The sequence below is a fragment of the Lepus europaeus genome, chromosome 18, assembly GCF_033115175.1.
Source record: "Lepus europaeus isolate LE1 chromosome 18, mLepTim1.pri, whole genome shotgun sequence".
NCBI lineage: Eukaryota > Metazoa > Chordata > Mammalia > Lagomorpha > Leporidae > Lepus > Lepus europaeus.
In genome coordinates this window covers 3,398,249-3,421,443 of record NC_084844.1, presented here as the reverse complement: position 1 = coordinate 3,421,443, position 23,195 = coordinate 3,398,249, and the positions used below count along the sequence as shown (strand labels likewise).

At 60.4% G+C, this 23,195-nt stretch overlaps 1 protein-coding gene across 1 annotated transcript in view; it reads left to right on the top strand.

Annotated features, from left to right (window-relative positions):
- Positions 1-23,195, top strand: part of TNRC6C (trinucleotide repeat containing adaptor 6C) — a 122,221-nt gene that overhangs the window by 70,729 nt on the left and 28,297 nt on the right. Inside the window, 4 exon segments of the mRNA XM_062175706.1 lie at positions 932-3,463; positions 16,059-16,129; positions 16,131-16,256; positions 16,258-16,276. Of these exon segments, the coding sequence (XP_062031690.1) occupies positions 932-3,463; positions 16,059-16,129; positions 16,131-16,256; positions 16,258-16,276 (2,748 nt within the window).

The following is a 23,195-nucleotide window of genomic DNA, read 5'->3' as shown; positions in this document are numbered from 1 at the left end:
GGCCTGGGAAAGCAGTGGAGGATGGCCCAAGTGCTTGGGCCCCTGCACCCATGTGGGAGACCCGGAGGAAGCTCCAGGCTCCTGGCTTTGGATCAGCACAGCTCTGGCCATCGCAGTTGTTTGGGGAGTGAACCAGCGGATGGAAGACCTCTCTCTTTCTTTCTACCTCTGCCTTTCACATAAATGAATAAATAGTAAGGAAAAAAACTATTGGAAGATAGTGTGTACAGTTATGCTTGGGCTCTCTAAAGAAAAGTCTGCAATATGAGAAAGTAGAATGCAAGTGTGGAAGACATCCTTAGTGAGCCAAGAAGACTCCGCGTGGGGCTGAGAAAGTGCCTTATTGACACCGGAGACGAGAACCCAGCCGGCAGGTGAGATCCGACGGAGCGGCACGGGGAACGTGAGCGCTGCTAGCCTGCAGCACGTCGGCAGCACGGGGCAGGCCGCACTTGGACTGTGTCTCCCCCGGGCCTGCCTGCGCCCGGAAACCCCGGTGCTGTGTAAGCCCTGTGCCGGGCTCCGTGCTGGCCCTGCAGCGCTGTACTCAGGGGTGGTGGGGGAACCCACAGTGCACTCAGAAGTCCCTGTGAGCCCCATGCCGTCGCCCACATTTCCCAGAGCATGTGTTGTAGGAGTTGTGCAGTCGCACAAGCCTCAGAGCTGCTGCTGTTGGGTTAAGTGGCTTCCTCTACGTGAGTCGCGATCTCCTCTGGAGGGCTGAGACATGGCGTAGTGGTAAGGATTAATATAATTTTAGAAACATCAACTCTTTAAACCAAGAGCCGTTAAGAAAACAGGTGACTTTTTCCTTTGCCGTCATTCCAGAACGAAAACCTGAAATACAGAGCTTCCCCAGGGACCAGGTAGCAGCCGAGGCACTGACGGACGGGAAGGAATCTAATCCTCAACTTTGTTTCCTCTCTTTCAGACCTCGGTCACAGTGGACTGGCAGATCACTATGAGAGCTCCCACTGCGGACAGCAGCCCACTTACCGGAACGAAGCCAGCTGCGGCTGGGATAAAGTGAGCCTGGACAGGCCCGACAAGGAGGCGTGGGAGCCAGAGACTGCGTCAGAATGCCCTGTGGACACTGACCCTGCCTGCAGCTGTGCCCCAGAGAACAGTAGCATGGCCACAGGCAGCGCCCCGGGCAGCTTCCCTGCGCACACCAAGAAGACGAATGGCAGTAACGGCACCAGTGGCGCGCTCGGGCAAAGCCCTTCTAACCAGAGTGCCCTGGGAGCAGGGGGCGCCAATGGCGATGGCGGCGCGGCCAGAGTGTGGGGCGTAGCCACGGGCTCCAGCTCTGGCCTCGCTCACTGCTCTGTCGGTGGTGGGGATGGGAAGATGGACAGTATGATTGGAGATGGGAGAAGCCAGAATTGCTGGAGTGCTTCCAGCACCAACGCTGGCATCAATCTCAACCTTAATCCTAACGCCAACCCCGCTGCCTGGCCCGTGCTTGGACATGAAGGAACTGTGGCCACAGGCAGCCCTTCCAGTGTTTGCAGTCCAGTCAGTGCCATAGGTCAAACCATGGGCAACCAGAACGGGAACCCACCAGGCACTTTAGGTGCTTGGGGAAACTTGCTGCCGCAAGAGAGCACAGAGCCACAGCCGCCCACGTCTCAGAACGTGTCTTTGAGCGCACAACCTCAGAACCTTAACACTGATGGACCAAATAACACTAACCCCACGAACTCTTCACCAAGCCCTGTCAATGCAATGCAGACAAACGGACTGCCAAACTGGGGCGTGGCTGTTGGCCTGGGGGCCATCATCCCGCCCCACCTGCAAGGCCTTCCTGGTGCTAATGGGTCCTCAGTCTCTCAAGTCGGCGGAGGTGGAGGTGAGGGAATGAGCAGTGCTGTGTGGGGACTGTCCCCAGGAAACCCTGCCACCGGAAGTAGCAGCTCTGGGTTCAGTCAGGGCAATGGAGACACTGTGAACTCAGCGCTAAGTGCTAAGCAGAACGGATCCAGCAATGCTGCACAGAAGGAGGGAAGTGGGGGAAACGCCTGGGATTCGGGCCCCCCCGCTGGTCCTGGACTGCTCGCCTGGGGAAGGGGCAGTGGCAACAGTGGTGTTGGCAATATCCATTCAGGAGCTTGGGGCCACCCCAGTCGAAACACCTCGAATGGCGTGCGTGGGGAGTGGGGAAAGACCCCAAACCAGCACACCGGCAGTGACGTCAGTGGGAAGGGCTCCGCGGGGTGGGAGAGCGCCATGCAGCCTGGCGGTGAACACGTGAGCTCTTGGGCCAAAGCCACGTCTTCGGGAGCCACGGCAAGTGAAGGCAGTAGCGAGGGTTCCGGCAGCCACAGCGAGGGAGGCCCCGGGAGGGAAGGAGCGGAAGGCCGCAGGCGAGACAAGGGGCTCCTGGACCAGGGCCACGTCCAGCTGCCACGGAGCGACCTTGACCCGAGAGTTCTGTCCAACACTGGCTGGGGACAGACTCCGGTAAAGCAGAACACTGCCTGGGAGTTTGCCGAGTCCCCCAGGTGTGAGAGAAAGAGCGACAATGGCACAGAGGCCTGGGGCTGCACAGCGGCTCAGCCTCCGGACGCGGGGGGCAAGAGCGAGGGGGCCGGCGTGAGCAGCACGAATACCTCTGCAGTGTCGGGCTGGGTCAGCTCCCCGCCCGCCGCTGTGCCGGCTCACACGGGCTGGGCGGAGAGCAGTAGCAAGGCGCCGAGCGGCCCGGGGGTCTGGGCAGACGCCACAGGCTCTGCTGCTGTCAGTAATGCTGCTGCCGCCAAGAGCGGCCATGCCTGGAGTGGGACCGTGAGTCAGGAGGACAAGTCGCCCACCTGGGCTGAGCCTCCAAAACCCAAGTCCCAAAACTGGGGAGATGGGCAGAGACCGAATCCAGCCTGGAGTGCAGGGGCGGGAGACTGGGCAGACTCCGCCTCTGTCCTCGGACATGTGGCAGAGGGGAAGAAGAGCGGGTCTGGCTGGGATGCTGACAGCAGCAGAGCCGGGCCCAGTTGGGGCGACACCACGAGGCCTGGGGCCGGTGGCTGGGGCAGTGGCACAAGCGCAAAGGTGAATCCAGGTACAAGCTGGGGGGAGTCCCTCAAACCTCCCCAGCAGAGCTGGGCCACCAAACCCCAAGACAGCAACGTGAGCAGCTGGGGAGGGGCTGCTTCTGTGAAACCGACGGTGACGGGGTGGATGAGGCCGAAGGACAGCGGCGAGGCGACCGGCTGGGAGGAGCCCTCGCCACCATCCATTCGACGCAAGATGGAAATCGATGATGGCACCTCGGCTTGGGGGGACCCGAGCAACTACAACAACAGAACTGTCAGCATGTGGGATAGGAACAACCCGGCCGTCCAGAGCAGCGCCACGGCCGGCAGCACCGCCACTGCCACCACGAGCAGCGCCACGCACAGGGGCGACACGCCACCGCCGCACCAGGCCGGCTCGCAGCTGAATCGATCGCCACTGCTGGGGCCAGGTACGGAAGGTGGCTTGTGTGCTTCACAGCCAGCGGGAGTCGCGTGTGGTGCCTAGGTGCCCTACATGTCTTTGTGGCAGACAGCATTAAAATCCTCTGGGTGCCCTTTGCCCCGAGGGGACATTTTCCAACCTGTTGGTCCCGTTCTGTGGTTCAGGCCAGGCGACCAGAGCTAATGTGGAATGGCGTTGATGCTGTGATGTGCAGACGTTTTTAAACTGGGAAACAGGTCCACCCGACCCGGCCCCTTGTCCACTTCCTCCGCTCTGGGGTTTAGTGTTCACAAAAACAACTCTGAATTGTCCTCAGTGATACTTTGTATCTTCACAGACATCATTTTAGAGGTCCGGTAACATTCAGTGGCGCGCTTGTCCCGTGCCCTTGCCCGGTAACTGAATAGGAAACCAGCTGATGATGGTGCTCGTCCCATCTGGCGTTCGCCTGCCCCTGTCCCATGCATAGTCCCAGATCTACCTCATGCCACACACCCGGCCCCGGGTGGCGGTGCCCCCACCTCTCCCTGCCCTCTCACTAGCGATCATGAGACACGTGAAGAAATACGTCCTCTTTAGGAACGTTTGGGGACCCTTTGTTAGTTTGGGTTCATTTACAAACTCCATCATTCCCTCAGGTAAGCCAGCGGCCCTCGGTAGAATGTGTGCGGGGAGAAGGGGCGGAGTATCAGTGTTCCCAGTTCTACGTTCACTGAGCAGGAGGGAGGGCCCCGAGCTGCAGGCGTAAAACTCCACGGGTGTTTCTGACGTGTGGGTGACCGGAATAAAATGCTTTCTGTGAAATGTGAGTGGCATTATGCAGGTCCTGCTCTGATTTCCATCAGAAGAAAAACCCTAAGACAGATGTTTATGTGTTGAGTTCTCTGGTGGAGAGACGACGATGAGACCACGCACCCAGAGCTGCCTGTGGGGAGCCTGAGTTGTCACAGAAGAGACAGCGCTGACCAAGGGATGCAGACAGACTCGGGGGGAGAGCAGTAGCCCCGGGTTTCCAAGCCGGGTGGTCTCCAGGCGCCAGGCACCGAGCTCCTGGGGAATGCCGGGACCAGGAAGCGTGCGATCTAACCACAGACAGCTGCACCCCAGAATCTCCTCCCGCACCTGCCGGGGACACCCGTTTTTCCTCCTGTATCACAGAGCCTCAGTCTGAATGCAGTCCCACCCGCCCACCCCTAGGAAGGGGTCCTAGCTCTGTGTAGCCGTTCTTCATGGTCACAGCTTCCAGTCCTTAGTGTTGCCATCGGTAAAAGCTGTGGCCCTGAGGGCCCTCATTGTGAGTGCCATGTCACCGCAGAGTCGCTGAGACTGCCCCCCTTGCCCTGCAGCCGCACTTACAGTAACAGACTCAGTTCTCTCTAGCCTTTTTGAGCCACCTCATCTGTTTTTGTTTTTGTTTGTTTTTTCCCCAAATTGAGCCTGAAGTGTGGAGTCTTCCTGCTCTTCACGGCCATCGTCCTGTCTCAGCGCTGCTCTTGCGATGTTTGTGTTGCGTGGTCCCACTGTGGCACCGTGTCCCTGGGCAGCTTCTCGAAGGCCTCTGGTGTGCTGAGATCTGCTTGAACCCTGGTGTTGTAGGGAGCGTCTACTTGGTCCTTTCGGCTTTGTGCCATCCCTAAATTTTATGGACATGCCATGAGATAGGACTGGGGCGAGAGCCCTTTCTCCATGGCCAGCCACTTCGCTGTCTCCCTTGTGCAGCCCGGGCAGCCCCGGCGGAGCCAGCCACAGGCAGTCTGGGAAGACATTTCTCGTCTCTCAGCCTGGGTCAGACCTGCAGGCTCGTGGAAGGCAGTCAGATTTTACGGTGCTGACTGGCTCACGTGTGCACGTTGAGTGAGCACAGAGGAGTTTCGGGGACTTGGAGCTGGTGATGGCGGGAAGGCCTTACAGAGAGAAGCAGCCAGAAAGAGGGACCAGGGCAAGTTGGGAGAAGTCTTTTGGGCCCAGTGGGCCATTGTGGAGTTCTGGGGACCCAGTGAAGAGCTGGTGAACAGCAGAGTCTCATAAGGACCAGGGCCGTGGAAAGCCAGGATGGAGAAGAGATGGGGTGGAGGCAGCCTAGGGGCAGCGGTGACCTGAGTGACCATTCGGGTTAGGAGTCAGGACCCGGGGTTCGAGATGACGACCCGGAGGTGTGCAGAAGACACAAGGTGTTGGGTGTGGAGGCCAGGATTGCAGCCAGAGAGCCAGGACACAGCTGTGGAGAGTGCCTGTGGGCAGAGGAAGAGGTCGAGGGCAGAGATGGAGGAGGGCAGCCCTGAGCACGTGTGAATGCGGGAAAGCCGACATCTGCAGAGAGCGGGTGTGTGGGCAGCCAGCACACAGGCAGGCCAGGCTGACAGGGCCGGAGGGTTGGGACACCTCCTGGGAGTCTGCAGACACCAGCCTGGAGTGGGAGAGGTGGGGGGGGGGACAGCAGAGAATGGAGTGGGGCTGACCAGGTCCCCGAGGGGTGGGCAGTGCCAGGGTGCAGAGACCACAGTACAAATACTCGTTCACTGTGGGAGTAGCACTGTAGTTGCTGGGGACACAGCAAGGAGCAAAAAAACCACACCATACTGAGGGAGGCAGACCACATGTGAGCTAGAAGTGTGCACAGTATGTGAGACCACACGTGAGCTAGAAGTGCACACTGTGTCAGACCACGTGAGCTAGGAGTGTGTACAGTGTGTCAGACCACACGTGTCCTAGAAGTGCCCACAGCATGTCAGACCACACGTGAGCTAGGAGTTCACACAGCGTGTCAGACCACACGTGAGCTAGAAGAGTGCACAGCGTGTCAGACCACACGTGAGCTAGAAGAGTGCACAGTGTGTCAGACCACACGTGAGCTAGAAGTGTGTACAGTGTGTCAGACCACACATGAGCTAGAAGTGCACACAGCGTGTCAGACCACACGTGAGCTAGGAGTTCACACAGCGTGTGAGACCACACGTGAGCTAGGAGTGCACACAGCATGTCAGACCACACGTGAGCTAGGAGTTCACACAGCGTGTGAGACCACACGTGAGCTAGAAGTGCACACAGCATGTCAGACCACACGTGAGCTAGGAGTGCACACAGCATGTCAGACCACACGTGAGCTAGGAGTTCACACAGCGTGTGAGACCACACGTGAGCTAGGAGTTCACACAGCGTGTGAGACCACACGTGAGCTAGGAGTTCACACAGCGTGTGAGACCACACGTGAGCTAGGAGTGCACACAGTGTGTGAGACCACACGTGAGCTAGAAGTGCACACAGCGTGTCAGACCACACGTGAGCTAGAAGTGTGCACTGTGTGTCAGACCACACGTGAGCTAGAAGTGTGTACAGCATGTCAGACTACCCGTGACCTAGGAGTGCACACACTGTGTCAGATCACATGTGAGCTAGGAGTGCACAGCGTGTCAGACCACACGTGAGCTAGAAGTGTGCACTGTGTGTCAGACCACACGTGAGCTAGAAGTGTGTACAGTGTGTCAGACCACACGTGAGCTAGGAGTTCACACATCGTGTCAGACCACACATGAGCTAGAAGTGTGCACTGTGTGTCAGACCACACGTGAGCTAGAAGTGTGCACTGTGTGTCAGACCACACGTGAGCTAGAAGTGTGCACTGTGTGTCAGACCACACGTGAGCTAAAAGTGTGTACAGCGTGTCAGACCACACGTGAGCTAGGAGTTCACACATTGTGTCAGACCACACATGAGCTAGAAGTGCACACTGTGTCAGACCACACGTGAGCTAGGAGTGTGCACTGTGTGTCAGACCACACATTAGCTAGAAGTGCACACAGTGTGTCAGACCACACGTGAGCTAAAAGTGCACACAGTGTGTCAGACCACACATGAGCCAGAAGTGTGCACAGCATGTCAGACCACACGTGAACAAGGGACATTGCAGCTATAGCATGGCATAATATGGCGCGAGACACGGCAGCTAGGACACGGCACAGGGTGGTGAGACACGGCACAGGGTGGTGAGACACGGCACACTGTGGTGAGACACGGCAGCTAGGACATGGCACAGTGTAGTGAGACATGGCAGCTAGGACACGCACAGTGTGGTGAGACACGGCAGCTAGGACACGGCACAGTGTGGTGAGACACGGCAGCTAGGACACGGCACAGGGTGGTGAGACACGGCAGCTAGGATACGGCACAGGGTGGTGAGACACGGCAGCTAGGACACGCACAGTGTGGTGAGAGACGGCAGATAGGACACGCACAGTGTGGTGAGAGACGGCAGCTAGGACATGGCACAGTGTGGTGAGACACAGCAGCTAGGACACGGCACAGTGTGGTAGGACACGGCACAGTGTGGTGAGACACGGCACAGTGTGGTAGGACACGGCACAGTGTGGTGAGACACAGCAGCTAGGACACGGCACAGTGTGGTAGGACACGCACAGTGTGGTAGGACATGGCACAGTGTGGTGAGACACGGCAGCTAGGACACGCACAGTGTGGTGAGACACGGCAGCTAGGACACGGCACAGTGTGGTGAGACACAGCAGCTAGGACACGGCACAGTGTGGTAGGACACGCACAGTGTGGTAGGACATGGCACAGTGTGGTGAGACACGGCAGCTAGGACACGCACAGTGTGGTGAGACACGGCACAGTGTGGTGAGACACGGCAGCTAGGACACGCACAGTGTGGTGAGACACGGCAGCTAGGACACGGCACAGGGTGGTGAGACACGGCAGCTAGGACACGCACAGTGTGGTAGGACACGGCACAGTGTGGTAGGACACGGCACAGTGTGGTGAGACACAGCAGCTAGGACACGGCACAGTGTGGTAGGACACGGCACAGTGTGGTGAGACACGGCAGCTAGGACACGCACAGTGTGGTGAGACACGGCAGCTAGGCCACGCACAGTGTGGTGAGACACGGCAGCTAGGACACGGCACAGTGTGGTGAGACACGGCAGCTAGGACACGCACAGTGTGGTGAGACACGGCAGCTAGGACACGGCACAGTGTGGTAGGACACGGCACAGTGTGGTGAGACACGGCAGCTAGGACACGGCACAGTGTGGTAGGACACGGCAGCTAGGACACGGCACAGTGTGGTGAGACACGGCAGCTAGGACACGGCACAGTGTGGTAGGACACGGCACAGTGTGGTGAGACATGGCACAGGGTGGTGAGACACAGCAGCTAGGACACGGCACAGTGTGGTAGGACACGGCACAGTGTGGTGAGACACAGCAGCTAGGACACGGCACAGTGTGGTAGGACACGGCACAGTGTGGTGAGACACGGCAGCTAGGACACGGCACAGTGTGGTAGGACACGGCACAGTGTGGTGAGACATGGCACAGGGTGGTGAGACACAGCAGCTAGGACACGGCACAGTGTGGTAGGACACGGCACAGTGTGGTAGGACACAGCACAGTGTGGTGAGACACAGCAGCTAGGACACGGCACAGTGTGGTAGGACACGGCACAGTGTGGTGAGACACGGCAGCTAGGACATGGCACAGTGTGGTAGGACACGGCACAGTGTGGTGAGACACGGCAGCTAGGACTCGGCACAGTGTGGTGAGCGAGGCCAGTGATGGCCCTGGCTCCAGCTGGATCACTGTTATGGGGGGGTACAGGAAGAGTCAGCACGCACACTAGCAGTGGGCAGTCCCGGCTCACGGGGTGAGCATCCTCCTGCCACGGGAGCTGCAGCCAGGGGCCCCGTGCCAGGCCCTGGGGTCCTGTGCCCACGGGTGGGCCCCCTCGTCTCACAGATGAGGCAGGAGGGGAGGGCGTGCGCCTCGGCTGCACGTTCTGGGCAGCGGCTGGAGCCTCAGTGCGTGCTCGGCCTGCTGACTTCTGCAGTCCAGGGTGTTGACGGACGGCCTTTGAACTGTCACTCTGGACAAGCACTCACTTCTGGTGAAGACCCACGGCCCGGCGGTTCCCGGGCTGTGACTGCAGGGCGCCAGAGGAGCCGGCCCTGCCCTCTAGGACCAGACCGCTGTGCTCACCGTGGCCTCCTTGGCCGAGGTGACCGGCGTGGCTCCTGCCTGGCCACAAGGCTGTAGCATGGGCTTCTGGAGTGGACTGAGTTCAAGAAAGGAGCAAGACTGAGAGCCTGTGTACTTAGGGGAGAGAGAACCGCGCCCACCCCGCCTGGTGCTGCTGTCACAGCGAGCAAGCCCCAGGCTGCCAACGATGCCTCCCTGCCACACGCCAGCCGTGGCGTTCCCTCTTCCCTCCTGTCCCATTCCCCAGAAGTCCCCAGCAAGCGCTCCGGCCCGGCGCCCAGGTGGATTTAGTTGGTCGTGGCCACCTGAGCCCTCGGTACCTGGCCGGCCCTTGGGGACCTTGCCCTGTGTGTGTCCCCGGAAGCCACTTTGAGCTGATTTTTCATAGACAAGAATGTGCGCCCTTCCCTGGTGAGGGCGTCTGGCGCACCCAGCAGTGCCAGGATCGCTGTCATCCCGGGGGAACAAGTTACAACGCCCTGGCCGCAGGGGCCGCCGCAGTGGTGGGCACCTGTGGGTTGGCCCTGCAGTTTCTCTGCACCGCTGGACGGGGCTGCTTGTTAACTTCCGTCACTCGGAACGGTGATCTCTGTCTGTCAGCGCGAGCGCACAGCTGCAGGGGTGTCCCCACCCTCTGTGCCTGTGACGTCCAGCAGGGTCACGGAAGCCCCCGCTTGGCAAGCATGTTGGCCGTGTGTGTGAGTGTGTGTGTGCAGCCTCCTCGGGGGGCTGTCAGAGCACCTGCCACCCCATGTGTCAGCTCCACACAAGCGCCCCCTGGTGGCTGCCTGGAGCTGGCGTCCCGGGGCCGTCCACAGTTGCACTGACTTGCTGATCTCCCACTCCCCACTTCTGTCAGAATTTGGGGAAGCTGGTTTTGTTTTGTTTTGTTTTGTTTTGTTTTGTTTTGTTTTGTTTTAATTGTCAGATATTACCACCTCAGAGTATTGGTCTGTCTTATAAAATATGGTCTTGCAATTATATATTTTTGATTTTTCATATGTCCAGTTTTATTGAAGTAAATGTCAAAAAGACAGTTTTCCCCATTCTTATTTTTTAACACTTTATTTCAGAATAGTTTAAATACTGTGAAGTAGTGATACAGACCGTTCCCATGTGCCGTTCTGGTGGTGGTAACAGAATTGGTGTTCCGTGAGCCTGGGGAAAACAGGAGTTAGGAAATACAGTGCAGCTCCGTGAAGTGGGCTCTCTGGGCCGCTTCAGACCCACGCCACCCGCAGAACAACAGTGACAACCTGGAGAAACACCCCGAGGCTCGGCTGGGGACGCCTGCACCTGAGCCCAGCGGATGTGCACCTGGCAGGCGGCGGGTGATGGCTCAAAGATGGAAGTGGCCCGGTGCCGCTCCTGGCTCCGGGCTCCGGGCTAGCGCAGCCCCAGCTGTCACAGGCACTTGGGGAACGAAGTCCACATGGCTGATCTCTCTCTTCCTCCCACCCCCACGCCCGTTGTTGGGTAGTGCTGAGCCCGAGCTGGGTGTGTGGGGCTGTGCTGACAAAGGGTGGTGCCTTGCACCCACTGCCGAGCACGGCACCGCCTCCCGTGAAGTGATGGGAGCCAGCCCTGCAGAGCCTGCTGGTCTGGGTCCCGCCGCTCTAAGAAACTAGCAGGTGGTAGTCGGTCACGGTGACAGCTGGCAGAGACGTGGCCGAGAGTGGGGACAGTGCCAGCACAGCATTTATTAGACCCCAGGAACACTTAGCAGCCTGGGTAGCCTGTACACTAGAGGTGAGTACCCTAAGGCTTGAGGGGCCAGCCGGTGGTGTGTGTCACGGTCACGGTCTGTCCTCCCCTCGGGACTGACAGTGCTGTCGAGTGATGCCGTCCTGTGTGGACAGAGGTGCGAGCCGCTGCTCACAGCTCCCTCTCACTGAACTGCAGGTAGGAAGCCTCCACCTGGACACGTGACACAAGAACTGGTTTGGGGTACAAATGACACCAGAAGTAGCCGCCCGCAGAGTCCCGGTGGTGTTTCCGGAGCGTCGCTGGCCTCCGCAGCGCAGCAGCTCCGCCCTGAGCCTCGCAGAGGCTGCTCGGCTGAGTGGCTGTGCTCGGAGGGAGGGGAGGCTGTTCGGGAATTGGCTCTGCTCGCCCGTGTTCGAGGCTTTAAGAAGCAGAACTAGACTGGAAAGAAGGGCGAAGACCCGGACGTCCTGTCACAGAAGCAGCGAGACACGGCTGTCGGTACATGACCAGGGGCCGCTAAACCACGTGGCCTGAGGCACCGGCATCCCATATAGGAGCGCGGGCTGCGGTCCCGGCGACTCCGCTCCCAGTGCGGCTTCCTGCTAACGTCCCTGGGAAGGCAGTGGATGTGGTCCAACTGCTTGGGCTCCTGCACCCACACTGGACCCCAGCTGGAGTTCCTGGCTCCTGGCTTCAGTCTGGCCCAACCCTGGCTATGGTCGCCATTTTGGGGAGTGAGCCAGCAGAGGGAAGATGTTCCTCTCTCTCTCTCTCTCTCTGGCTCTGCCTTTCAAATCTAAAACAAGGCAGGCCCAATGCATGGGCCTTGGAGCTTGCAGGATGAAGACAGCTGGAAATGTAGCATGGCCAGCAGGAGGCCAGGGAGACGGAGCGAGTGCGCTTCAGATCTGTGCAACGCACCGAGATAGCAACTAAACAAGATGTCGCTGCTGCTTCCAGTGCCTGCTCTGCGCCCTGTGCAGCCAGCGCCATGGCCAGCTCCAGAGGAGCCCTCCCTGTAACCTCAAACAGAGCCCCTCCCTCTGGGATGGGAGTGTCAGGCACCCACAAGGCACGGCATTCGGCGAAGTGGGAAGAGTGGATGTTGCTGTCTACCTTAGCGAATTCTACTGGAGGCCTCACTAAACCCCGCCGTGGGTTCTGGCCGTCCCGGGGCGCAGCCCCTCCTCCCTGCCGTGGGTTCTGGCTTCTGTTCTGTGTCCATTTGGCCCTCCAGCACCTGCTGACTGCGGTGACAGAGGACAGAGCGTGTTGCCTCATCGGTACTTTGTCATTCCCAGCTCAGCGTGGTTCTGATAAACGGAAAGGAGATGGTGTTTCCAGAGCCTACAGGACAGAAATGTTTTGCCAAACAATGGTAGCGGCTGGAGAATCATTCCTGACACAGTAATATCTGAGTTCCAGATGTTAGATGAGAACTCGTCCCGCCTCGTCAAGCCCAACCTAGAAGGCTTCCCGCAGGTCGCTAGCAAGGAATCCACGGCACTCCAGCGGAAGCACGTGCAGCGAGTTGTGAGGCCACCTGTGTCCCGAGAACGCGGACTCTGGGGTGTCGTGGCCGGCGAGGAGCACAGCCTGGCGTCCACGGGAATGGGAGTCTCGCCTGAGATCAGCTTCAATGGAAACAGTCTTTCCGTGGGTGTTGAGTGAACAAATGTTCTCCCACTTCTGGGATTCTGAAAGGTGATGCTTAAAGTCTCTGCCTTCGGGGCAGTGTGTCACACAGCAGGTAAAGCTTCAGCCCGCAGCGCCGGCATCCCACATGGGCGCCGGTTCAAGTCCTGGCTGCTCCACTTCTGATCCAGCTCCCTGCTGTGGCCTGGGAAAGCAGTGGAAGATGGCCCAAGCCCTTGGGCCCCTGCACCTGCATGGGAGACCTGGGGGAAGCCCCTGGCTCCTGGCTTCGGATCAGCTCAGCTCTGGCTGTTGCAGCCATCTGGGGAGTGAACCAGCAAATGGAAGACCTCTCTCTCTCTACCTCTCCTCTCTCTCTCTCTCTCTCTCTCTCATCTCTCTCTCTCTCTGTAACTCTACCTCTCAAATAAATAAATAAATCTTAAAAAAAAAAAAAGAAGGAAAATCCTTTGCGTTCTACACAGAAGTACCCCATAGAATGTCTGCTTCTTCTGAAAAACTCTCCGTAAACACTGATCAGCTACAGTTACCACAGCCTTAACGTTTATTTGTACTTTTGACCTAAACAGTTTGTGATGTTGACGTTCAACACTGCAGGTGTCGGGGTGGCGAGTGCAGTCGAGGTGAATTGACTGCCAGTCACCTGCCATGAACCAGAGTTTGTATAGCCAAGTGGTCTTCAGCGTCGCCTAAACCATCGTAGGTCCTCAGAAATCGGTGGTGTTATCAGCCATGTCCGTTTCCTGACGCAGCTTTGCCCTTCAGTCTGCACGGCTCCGTCTCCGGTCTGAGTGGTCACAGATGGAGCTGCCGTTGGCAGTCGCAGGCTGCAGGCTGTGCTCAGCGTGGCTCGTGGCTCGCGTGTCCCTTTGTCATTAATATTGCATTCTGTCAAAACAGAGTATCAAGGGGAGCAATTGCATGCCACTTGTAAGACAGAGAATTCATCTTGTATTGCGATGATAACATCGGCGTAGAGGCAGGGGATTTAAAGCCACCAGCTGGCTCGCTCTGCTCACCCCAGAGCCCCCCGCCCCGCGCGCACTCGTGTGCTCTGTTCCTGTCACATGCTGTCTCAGACTGCATCTAGGAAACCTACAGCGGATACAAGGGGCGCGCGTAGCTGGCCCTCAGCTGTCAGGGGCTTCGGCGAAACAAAGTGATCAGCATTTGAGTCAATCTGGCATTGAGGGGACGCACGGGGGGAGGCAGTGCAGGGAGGGGCGGGGAGGGAGGGGACACTGCAGGGAGAGGTGGGGGACGGGCGGGGAGGGAGGGGGAGGCAATGCAGGGAAGGGCGGAGAGGGAGGGGACACTGCAGGGAGAGGTGGGGGACAGGCGGGGAAGGAGGGGGAGGCAGTGCGGGGAGGGGCGGGGAGGGAGGGGACACTGCAGGGAGAGGTGGGGGACAGGCGGGGAAGGAGGGGGAGGCAGGGTAGGGAGGGGTGGGGAGGGAGGGGACACTGCAGGGAGAGGTGGGGGACGGGCGGGGAGGGAGGGGGAGGCAGTGCGGGGAGGGGTGGGGAGGGAGGGGACACTGCAGGGAGAGGTGGGGGACAGGCAGGGAAGGAGGGGGAGGCAGTGCGGGGAGGGGTGGGGAGGGAGGGGACACTGCAGGGAGAGGTGAGGGATGGGCAGGGAGGGAGGGGGAGGCAGGGCGGGGAGGGGTGGGGAGGGAGGGGACACTGCAGGGAGAGGTGGGGGACAGGCAGGGAAGGAGGGGGAGGCAGTGCGGGGAGGGGTGGGGAGGGAGGGGACACTGCAGGGAGAGGTGGGGGATGGGTGGGGAAGGAGGGGGAGGCAGGGTAGGGAGGGGTGGGGAGGGAGGGGACACTGCAGGGAGAGGTGGGGGACGGGTGGGGAAGGAGGGGGAGGCAGTGCGGGGAGGGGTGGGGAGGGAGGGGACACTGCAGGGAGAGGTGGGGGACGGGCGGGGAAGGAGGGGGAGGCAGTGCGGGGAGGGGTGGGGAGGGAGGGGACACTGCAGGGAGAGGTGAGGGATGGGCAGGGAGGGAGGGGGAGGCAGGGCGGGGAGGGGTGGGGAGGGAGGGGACACTGCAGGGAGAGGTGGGGGATGGGTGGGGAAGGAGGGGGAGGCAGGGTAGGGAGGGGTGGGGAGGGAGGGGACACTGCAGGGAGGGGTGGGGAAGGAGGGGGAGGCAGGGCGGGGAGGGGTGGGGAGGGAGGGGACACTGCAGGGAGAGGTGGGGGATGGGCGGGGAGGGAGGGGGAGGCAGGGAGGGGTGGGGAGGGAGGGGACACTGCAGGGAGAGGTGAGGGATGGGCGGGGAGGGAGGGGGAGGCAGGGCGGGGAGGGGTGGGGAGGGAGGGGACACTGCAGGGAGAGGTGGGGGATGGGTGGGGAAGGAGGGGGAGGCAGGGTGGGGAGGGGTGGGGAGGGAGGGGACACTGCAGGGAGAGGTGGGGGACGGGCGGGGAAGGAGGGGGAGGCAGTGCGGGGAGGGGCAGGGAGGGAGGGGACACTGCAGGGAGAGGTGGGGGACGGGCGGGGAGGGAGGGGGAGGCAGGGCGGGGAGGGGCGGGGGGCAGGCATTGGGTCTAGCGGTTAAGATGGCGTGTGGGACACGTGTGTTCCATGCCGGAGAGCCTGGATTCCGCTTCCAGCTCTGGCTGCTGCCTGCAGCCTCCTGCTGGTGAACACGCTGAGAACCTGGGTCGAGTTCTGGCTCCCGACTTGAGTGCACGGCGCCCCACCTCCCCAGCCCGTCAAGCAGTTACAGGCAGCTGGGGAGTGAACCAGGGGATGGAGCTGTCTCTCCCCATCTCCATCTGTCTGCCTTAATTAAATGTCTAACACTAAGCAGATCTGATTAAACCAGTGCTTCGGTTTCCAGCAGCCAGACAGAGTCAGACAGAGAGAGACAGACAGAGAGAAAGGTCTTCCTTCCGTTGGTTCACCTCCAAAATGGCTGCTACGGCCAGAGCTACGCCGATCCAAAGCCAGGAGCCAGGTGCTTCCTTCTGGTCTCCCATGTGGGTGCAGGGCCCAAGCACTTGGGCCATCCTCCACTGCCCTCCTGGGCCACAGCAGAGAGCTGGCCTGGAAGAGGAGCAACTGGGACTAGAACCCAGCACCCATTTGGGATGCCAGTGCCGCAGGAGGAGGATTAACCAAGTGAGCCACGGCGCCGGCCCCTCCAGCAGCCATTCTAACATGGATGATCGGGAAGTTGGAGACAAGTAACTCTCGGCATCTCTGTCTCTTTTTCTCTCCCTTGTGCCCCTCAGTTTCGTCGGGCTGGGGCGAGATGCCCAGCGTCCACTCCAAGGCTGAAAGCTCCTGGGGAGAGCCGCCCTCCCCCCTCCACCCTGGTGGACAACGGCACCGCTGCGTGGGGGAAGCCCCCAGGGAGCGGCAGTGGGTGGGGGGACCATGCTGCTGAGCCCGCTGTGACGTTTGGAAGAGCCGGCGCCCCCACTGCCGCCCCCAGCCCTGTGCAAACCAGGTGAGCCCGGGTCAGGGTGGTATAGACACAGTTCCCTGTAGTTACTTTCAGAGGGACACTTTTTGAATTTAAAAAATGAAATTTCAGGACAGTTTTCCTCCCTGCGTCTATACACTAGGACTCACTTTGCACCAAATCTGTAATAAACGCTTGCCGTGCCTGGCGCATCAGCACCAAGAGCTGTTAGCAGCCCCCAGCCCCCTGGTAAATAGCAGTGCAAGGGCCACGCTGCCGGGCGGAGGCGCTCAGTGTTGTTACAAGCTGAGCATCCTAGTCCAAAACTCTGAACTCTGGAACTCTGAGTACCTGCGTGGCACCACAGGAGGAAATTTCCACTCCTGACCTCAAGGGACAGGCCCCAGTGGAACGCAAGCACACCAGAAGTGGTGCATAGCCACCTTCGTGCTGCAGCGTCGAAGCAGCAGCTCCACGTTTAGACCTCTCGTGTATGCAAGCACTTCAGAAAGTTCACCAAGGGGCGGCGCTGTGGCGTGTGCAGTGGAGCCGCTGCCTGCAGTGCCGCATCCCATGTGGGCGCCGGTCAGGTCCTGGCTGCTCCATTCCGATCCAGCTCTCTGCTGTGGCCCGGGAAAGCAGTGGAAGATGGCCCAAGTCCTTGGGCCCCTGCACCCACGTGGGAGACCTGGAAGAAGCTCCTGGCTTTGGATCGGCCAGCTCTGGCTGTTGTGGCCATTTGGGGAGTGAACCCACTACACCACAGCACCTGCCCCTTAAAATTTTTTAAACAAAAAAAGATAAGGGTTTTTTTTTTTTTTGGTGCAAAAAAACATTTTGAAATCCATGCATAATTTTTTCATAGTATAAGTTTCCGTGAACTTGTTAAGGACCTCTTATATACACAAGCATTCCAAAATACAAAATCTGAAACACTTGTGGTCTCAAGCATTTTGGAAGAGGACTACGCAACCTGTGGTAGTGTTCAGCCTTCACGAGTATTGTACCTGCCACTCGAAAGAACTTAAATTCACTCTCCATGAGCCGGTAAAGCACATCATTGTTTCCTCTTGACAAACCCGTGTCCACGGGGCCCCCACGGCCCTCCCACCTGCCCATGTCCACGGGGTCCCCACGGCTCTCCTCCCTCCCTCCCGTGTCCACGTGGCCCCCACGGCTCTCCTCCCTCCTTCCTGTGTCCACGTGACCCCCCACGGCCCTCCCACCTGCCCATGTCCAGGGGCCCCCACAGCTCTCCTCCCTTCCTCCCGTGTCCACGTGGCCCCCACGGCTCTCTTCCCTCCTTCCTGTGTCCACGTGACCCCCCACGGCCCTCCCACCTGCCCATGTCCACAGGGCCCCCACAGCTCTCCTCCCTCCCTCCCGTGTCCACGTGGCCCCCACGGCTCTCCTCCCTCCCTCCCGTGTCCACGTGGCCCTCACGGCTCTCCTCCCTCCCTCCCGTGTCCACGTGGCCCCCACGGCTCTCCTCCCTCCCTCCCGTGTCCACGTGGCCCCCACGGCTCTCCTCCCTCCCTCCCGTGTCCACGTGGCCCCCACGGCTCTCCTCCCTCCCTCCCGTGTCCACGTGGCCCCCACGGCTCTCCTCCCTCCCTCCCGTGTCCATCTGCACCTCACAGTGGTCTCACACTCCCAACCTCCCTTTCATCTTGTAAACAAAACTCCGCTCTGGGAACTCCACGTTCGTGGCTGTGTTTTCCTCTCGTTTTCTGAAAGCTCAGTGAGCTAGCACCCATTTTTACAAATAAACGACTAGGTTATAGGGTTGGGCATCTGGCCTAAAGGTTAAGACACCTGCATCCCACATCTGAGTACTGGGTTCAAGTCCTGGCTTCAGCTTCCCGCTCACGCAGACCTGGGAGGCAGCAGGTGCCGGCCCTGGTAACCGAGGCCCTGCTGCCCGCGCAGGAGACCCGGGCTGCGTTCCTCGTGTGGCCCCGCCCCGCCGGCCGTGGCGCCTGGGGAGAGAGCCAGCACGTGGGACGTGGGAACTCAGCTTTTGCTCATTCTCTCTCTTCCTCACAAATAAATTTCAAAAACACTAACGTCCCGGCTGCGTTGCCGGGACAGCTCCCTGTGGGGTGGCTGCTTCGCAGTGCGGTGCTGGGATGCTGGCGTGGAGCGAGGCGGCAGCATCCGCTATGTAGGCTTCTTGCCCCTGGAGCGTCGTGGGATATCCTGGCTCTCAACGTGCAACTTTGCTGGTTTGTGTCTCGTCATTTTGCTGACACGGGACAACGTGCTCCACACGTCACTGCTGGTGTCGGTTACATTCATAATTCTTTTTTTTTAAAGATTGTATTTATTTATTTGACAGGTAGAGTTACAGACAGTGAGAGGGAGAGCCAGAGAGAAAGGTCTTCCTTCCGTTGGTTCACTCCCCCAAATGGCCACCACGGCCGGTGCTGCGCTGATCCAAAGCCAGGAGACAGGGCTTCCTCCTGGTCTCCCATGGGGTGCAGGGCCCAAGCACTTGGGCCATCCTCCACTGCCCTCCCAGGCTACAGCAGAGAGCTGGACTGGAAGAGGAGCAACCGGGACTAGAACTGGTGCCCATATGGGATGCTGGCACCGCAGGCGGAGGATCAACCTAGTCCACCATAGCACTGGCCTCCATAATTCTTTTTACTGCACGACTAACAGGTCAAGAAACTTGTGGGTATTGAGGGTCACAATGCCACTTTGAAGCCGTAGATTCTGGTTAGCATCTGTCCCGTGCCTGTGCACCTTGTAAGCCTATTTTCATCACCTTGAGGAAGTTCTGTCCGCTGGTCTGTGGCCTTCTTCAGGTTCTCCCAAGAAGTGAACATTTGGAGCAACTTTGAAAAACACTATTTTTAAGAAAGGAGAAAAAATATCCTGAACTCAAAATTCAGCCGTGAGGTCGTAGCTCTGTCTTCCTAGGCCTGCTTCCTGCCAGTGTGTGCGTGTCGCCTGGAGCTTGTCAGAGAGCAGACAGCTGGCCAGCCCTTGGCCTGCTGCTTGTCACTGTGGGCCAGTTGGAATAGCACCTACCCGAGTGACGGAGTGCACACTGGGCTGAGAGCCACACACAGGAGAGGTGCGGCTCCTGGGCTCTGCCGTGTACACAGGACAGGTGCGGCTCCTGGGCTCTGCCGTGTACACAGGACAGGTGCAGCTCCCGGACACTGCCGTGTACACAGGACAGGTGCAGCTCCCGGGCTCTGCCATGTACACAGGACAGGTGCGGCTCCCGGGCTCTGCCGTGTAGACAGGACAGGTGCGGCTCCCGGGCTCTGCCGTGTACACAGGACAGGTGCGGCTCCCGGGCTCTGCCGTGTACACAGGACAGGTGCAGCTCCCGGGCTCTGCCGTGTACACAGGACAGGTGCAGCTCCTGGGCTCTTCCGTGTACACAGGACAGGTGTGTCTCCCGGGCTCTTCCGTGTACACAGGACAGGTGTGTCTCCCGGGCTCTGCCGTGTACACAGGACAGGTGCAGCTCCTGGGCTCTGCCGTGTAGACAGGACAGGTGCGGCTCCCGGGCTCTGCCGTGTAGACAGGACAGGTGCGGCTCCCGGGCGCTGCCGTGTAGACAGGACAGGTGCGGCTCCCGGGCTCTGCCGTGTAGACAGGACAGGTGCGGCTCCCGGGCTCTGCCGTGTAGACAGGACAGGTGCGGCTCCCGGGCGCTGCCGTGTACACAGGACAGGTACGGCTCCTGGGCGCTGCCGTGTACACAGGACAGGTGTGTCTCCCGGGCTCTGCCGTGTAGACAGGACAGGTGCAGCTCCCGGGCTCTGCCGTGTACACAGGACAGGTGTGTCTCCCGGGCTCTGCCGTGTAGACAGGACAGGTGCGGCTCCCAGGCTCTGCCGTGTACACGGGACAGGTACAGCTCCCAGGCTCTGCCGTGTACACAGGACAGGTGCGTCTCCCGGGCTCTGCCGTGTACACAGGACAGGTGCGGCTCCCAGGCTCTGCCATGTACACAGGACAGGTGCGTCTCCCGGGCGCTGCCGTGTAGACAGGACAGGTGCGTCTCCCGGGCTCTGCCGTGTACACAGGACAGGTACGGCTCCTGGGCTCTGCTGTGTACACAGGAGAGGTGCGGCTCCTGGGCTCTGCCATGTACACAGGACAGGTGCGTCTCCCGGGCGCTGCCGTGTAGACAGGACAGGTGCGGCTCCCGGGCGCTGCCGTGTAGACAGGACAGGTGCGGCTCCCGGGCTCTGCCATGTACACAGGACAGGTGCGGCTCCCGGGCTCTGCTGTGTACACAGGACAGGTACGGCTCCCGGGCTCTGCCATGTACACAGGACAGGTGCAGCTCCCGGGCTCTGCCGTGTAGACAGGACAGGTACGGCTCCCGGGCTCTGCCGTGTAGACAGGACAGGTGCGTCTCCCGGGCTCTGCTGTGTACACAGGACAGGTGCGTCTCCCGGGCTCTGCTGTATAGACAGGACAGGTGCGGCTCCCGGGCTCTGCTGTGTACACAGGACAGGTGTGTCTCCCGGGCTCTGCCGTGTACACAGGACAGGTGCGTCTCCTGGGCTCTGCCGTGTAGACAGGACAGGTGCGGCTCCCGGGCTCTGCTGTGTACACAGGACAGGTGTGTCTCCCGGGCTCTGCTGTGTACACAGGACAGGTGCGTCTCCCGGGCTCTGCTGTATAGACAGGACAGGTGCGGCTCCCGGGCTCTGCTGTGTACACAGGACAGGTGTGTCTCCCGGGCTCTGCCGTGTACACAGGACAGGTGCGTCTCCTGGGCTCTGCCGTGTAGACAGGACAGGTGCGGCTCCCGGGCTCTGCTGTGTACACAGGACAGGTGTGTCTCCCGGGCTCTGCCGTGTAGACAGGACAGGTGCGTCTCCTGGGCTCTGCCGTGTAGACAGGAGAGGTGCAGCTCCCGGGCTCTGCTGTGTACACAGGACAGGTACGGCTCCCGGACTCTGCCGTGTACACAGGACAGGTGCGGCTCCCGGGCTCTGCCGTGTAGACAGGACAGGTGCGTCTCCTGGGCTCTGCCGTGTAGACAGGAGAGGTGCAGCTCCCGGGCTCTGCTGTGTACACAGGACAGGTACGGCTCCCGGACTCTGCTGTGTACACAGGACAGGTGCGGCTCCCGGGTGCTGCCGTGTAGACAGGAGAGGTGCGGCTCCCGGGCTCTGCTGTGTACACAGGACAGGTGCAGCTCCCGGGCTCTGCCGTGTACACAGGACAGGTGCGGCTCCCGGGCTCTGCCGTGTGAAGGGTCCCACCTTCTGTAGCCACCTGGCATTTTATTGCTACAGTGTCTGTATTTTTTTTTTAAGATTGATTTTATTTATTTGAAAGGCAGAATTAGAGAGAGGGAAAGGTAGAGAAATCTTCCATCCACTGATTTACTCCCCAGATGGCCACAACAGCCAGGGCTGGGCAGGCCGAAGCCAGGAGCTTCCTCTGGGTCTCCTACATGGGTGCAGGGCCCCGAGGGCTTGGGCCATCCTCTGCTGCTTAGCATGGAGCTGGATCGGAACTGAAACAGCCGAGACTTGAACCAGAGTGCGTATAGGCTGTCAGCATTGCAGAGGGTGACTTAACCTGCTGCCTCAGAACGGTGGCCCCGACTGACTTTATTTCAGAATGGTCTGTGGTTGGTTATGGAAGTTTGGAGCGTCACCGAGTAGAAATGCCTGGAGTTTGGAGAAAAAAATATAACAGACGTTAACCCAGCCGCAGACACGATTCAGCACATGGGGCTGCAGTAGATGACTCCTGCCCCCCATCTCACAGTGCAGCACCTGCACCCTTGGCCGGGGCCTCATTTCTCCTGTCCTGTGCCCCCAGCACCCTCGGGCGGGCGGGGCCTCATTTCTCCTGTCCACTGTGCCCCCAGCACCCTCGGGCAGGCGGGGCCTCATTTCTCCTGTCCTGTGCCCCCAGCACCCTCGGGCGGGCGGGGCCTCATTTCTCCTGTCCACTGTGCCCCCAGCACCCTCGGGCGGGCGGGGCCTCATTTCTCCTGTCCTGTGCCCCCAGCACCCTCGGGTGGGCGGGGCCTCATTTCTCCTGTCCACTGTGCCCCCAGCACCCTCGGGCGGGCAGGGCCTCATTTCTCCTGTCCTGTGCCCCCAGCACCCTCGGGCGGGCGGGGCCTCATTTCTCCTGTCCACTGTGCCCCCAGCACCCTCGGGTGGGCGGGGCCTCATTTCTCCTGTCCACTGTGCCCCCAGCACCCTCGGGCGGGCAGGGCCTCATTTCTCCTGTCCACTGTGCCCCCAGCACCCTCGGGCGGGCGGGGCCTCATTTCTACTGTCCTGTGCCCCCAGCACCCTCGGGCGGGCGGGGCCTCATTTCTCCTGTCCACTGTGCCCCCAGCACCCTCGGGCGGGCGGGGCCTCATTTCTACTGTCCTGTGCCCCCAGCACCCTCGGGCGGGCAGGGCCTCATTTCTCCTGTCCACTGTGCCCCCAGCACCCTCGGGCGGGCGGGGCCTCATTTCTCCTGTCCACTGTGCCCCCAGCACCCTCGGGTGGGCGGGGCCTCATTTCTCCTGTCCACTGTGCCCCCTGCACCCTCGGGCGGGCGGGGCCTCATTTCTCCTGTCCACTGTGCCCCCTGCACCCTCGGGCGGGCGGGGCCTCATTTCTCCTGTCCACTGTGCCCCCAGCACCCTCGGGCGGGCGGGGCCTCATTTCTCCTGTCCACTGTGCCCCCAGCACCCTCGGGCGGGCGGGGCCTCATTTCTCCTGTCCACTGTGCCCCCAGCACCCTCGGGTGGGCGGGGCCTCATTTCTCCTGTCCACTGTGCCCCCAGCACCCTCGGGCAGGCGGGGCCTCATTTCTCCTGTCCACTGTGCCCCCTGCACCCTCGGGCGGGCGGGGCCTCATTTCTCCTGTCCTGTGCCCCCAGCACCCTCGGGCGGGCGGGGCCTCATTTCTCCTGTCCACTGTGCCCCCTGCACCCTCGGGCGGGCGGGGCCTCATTTCTCCTGTCCAC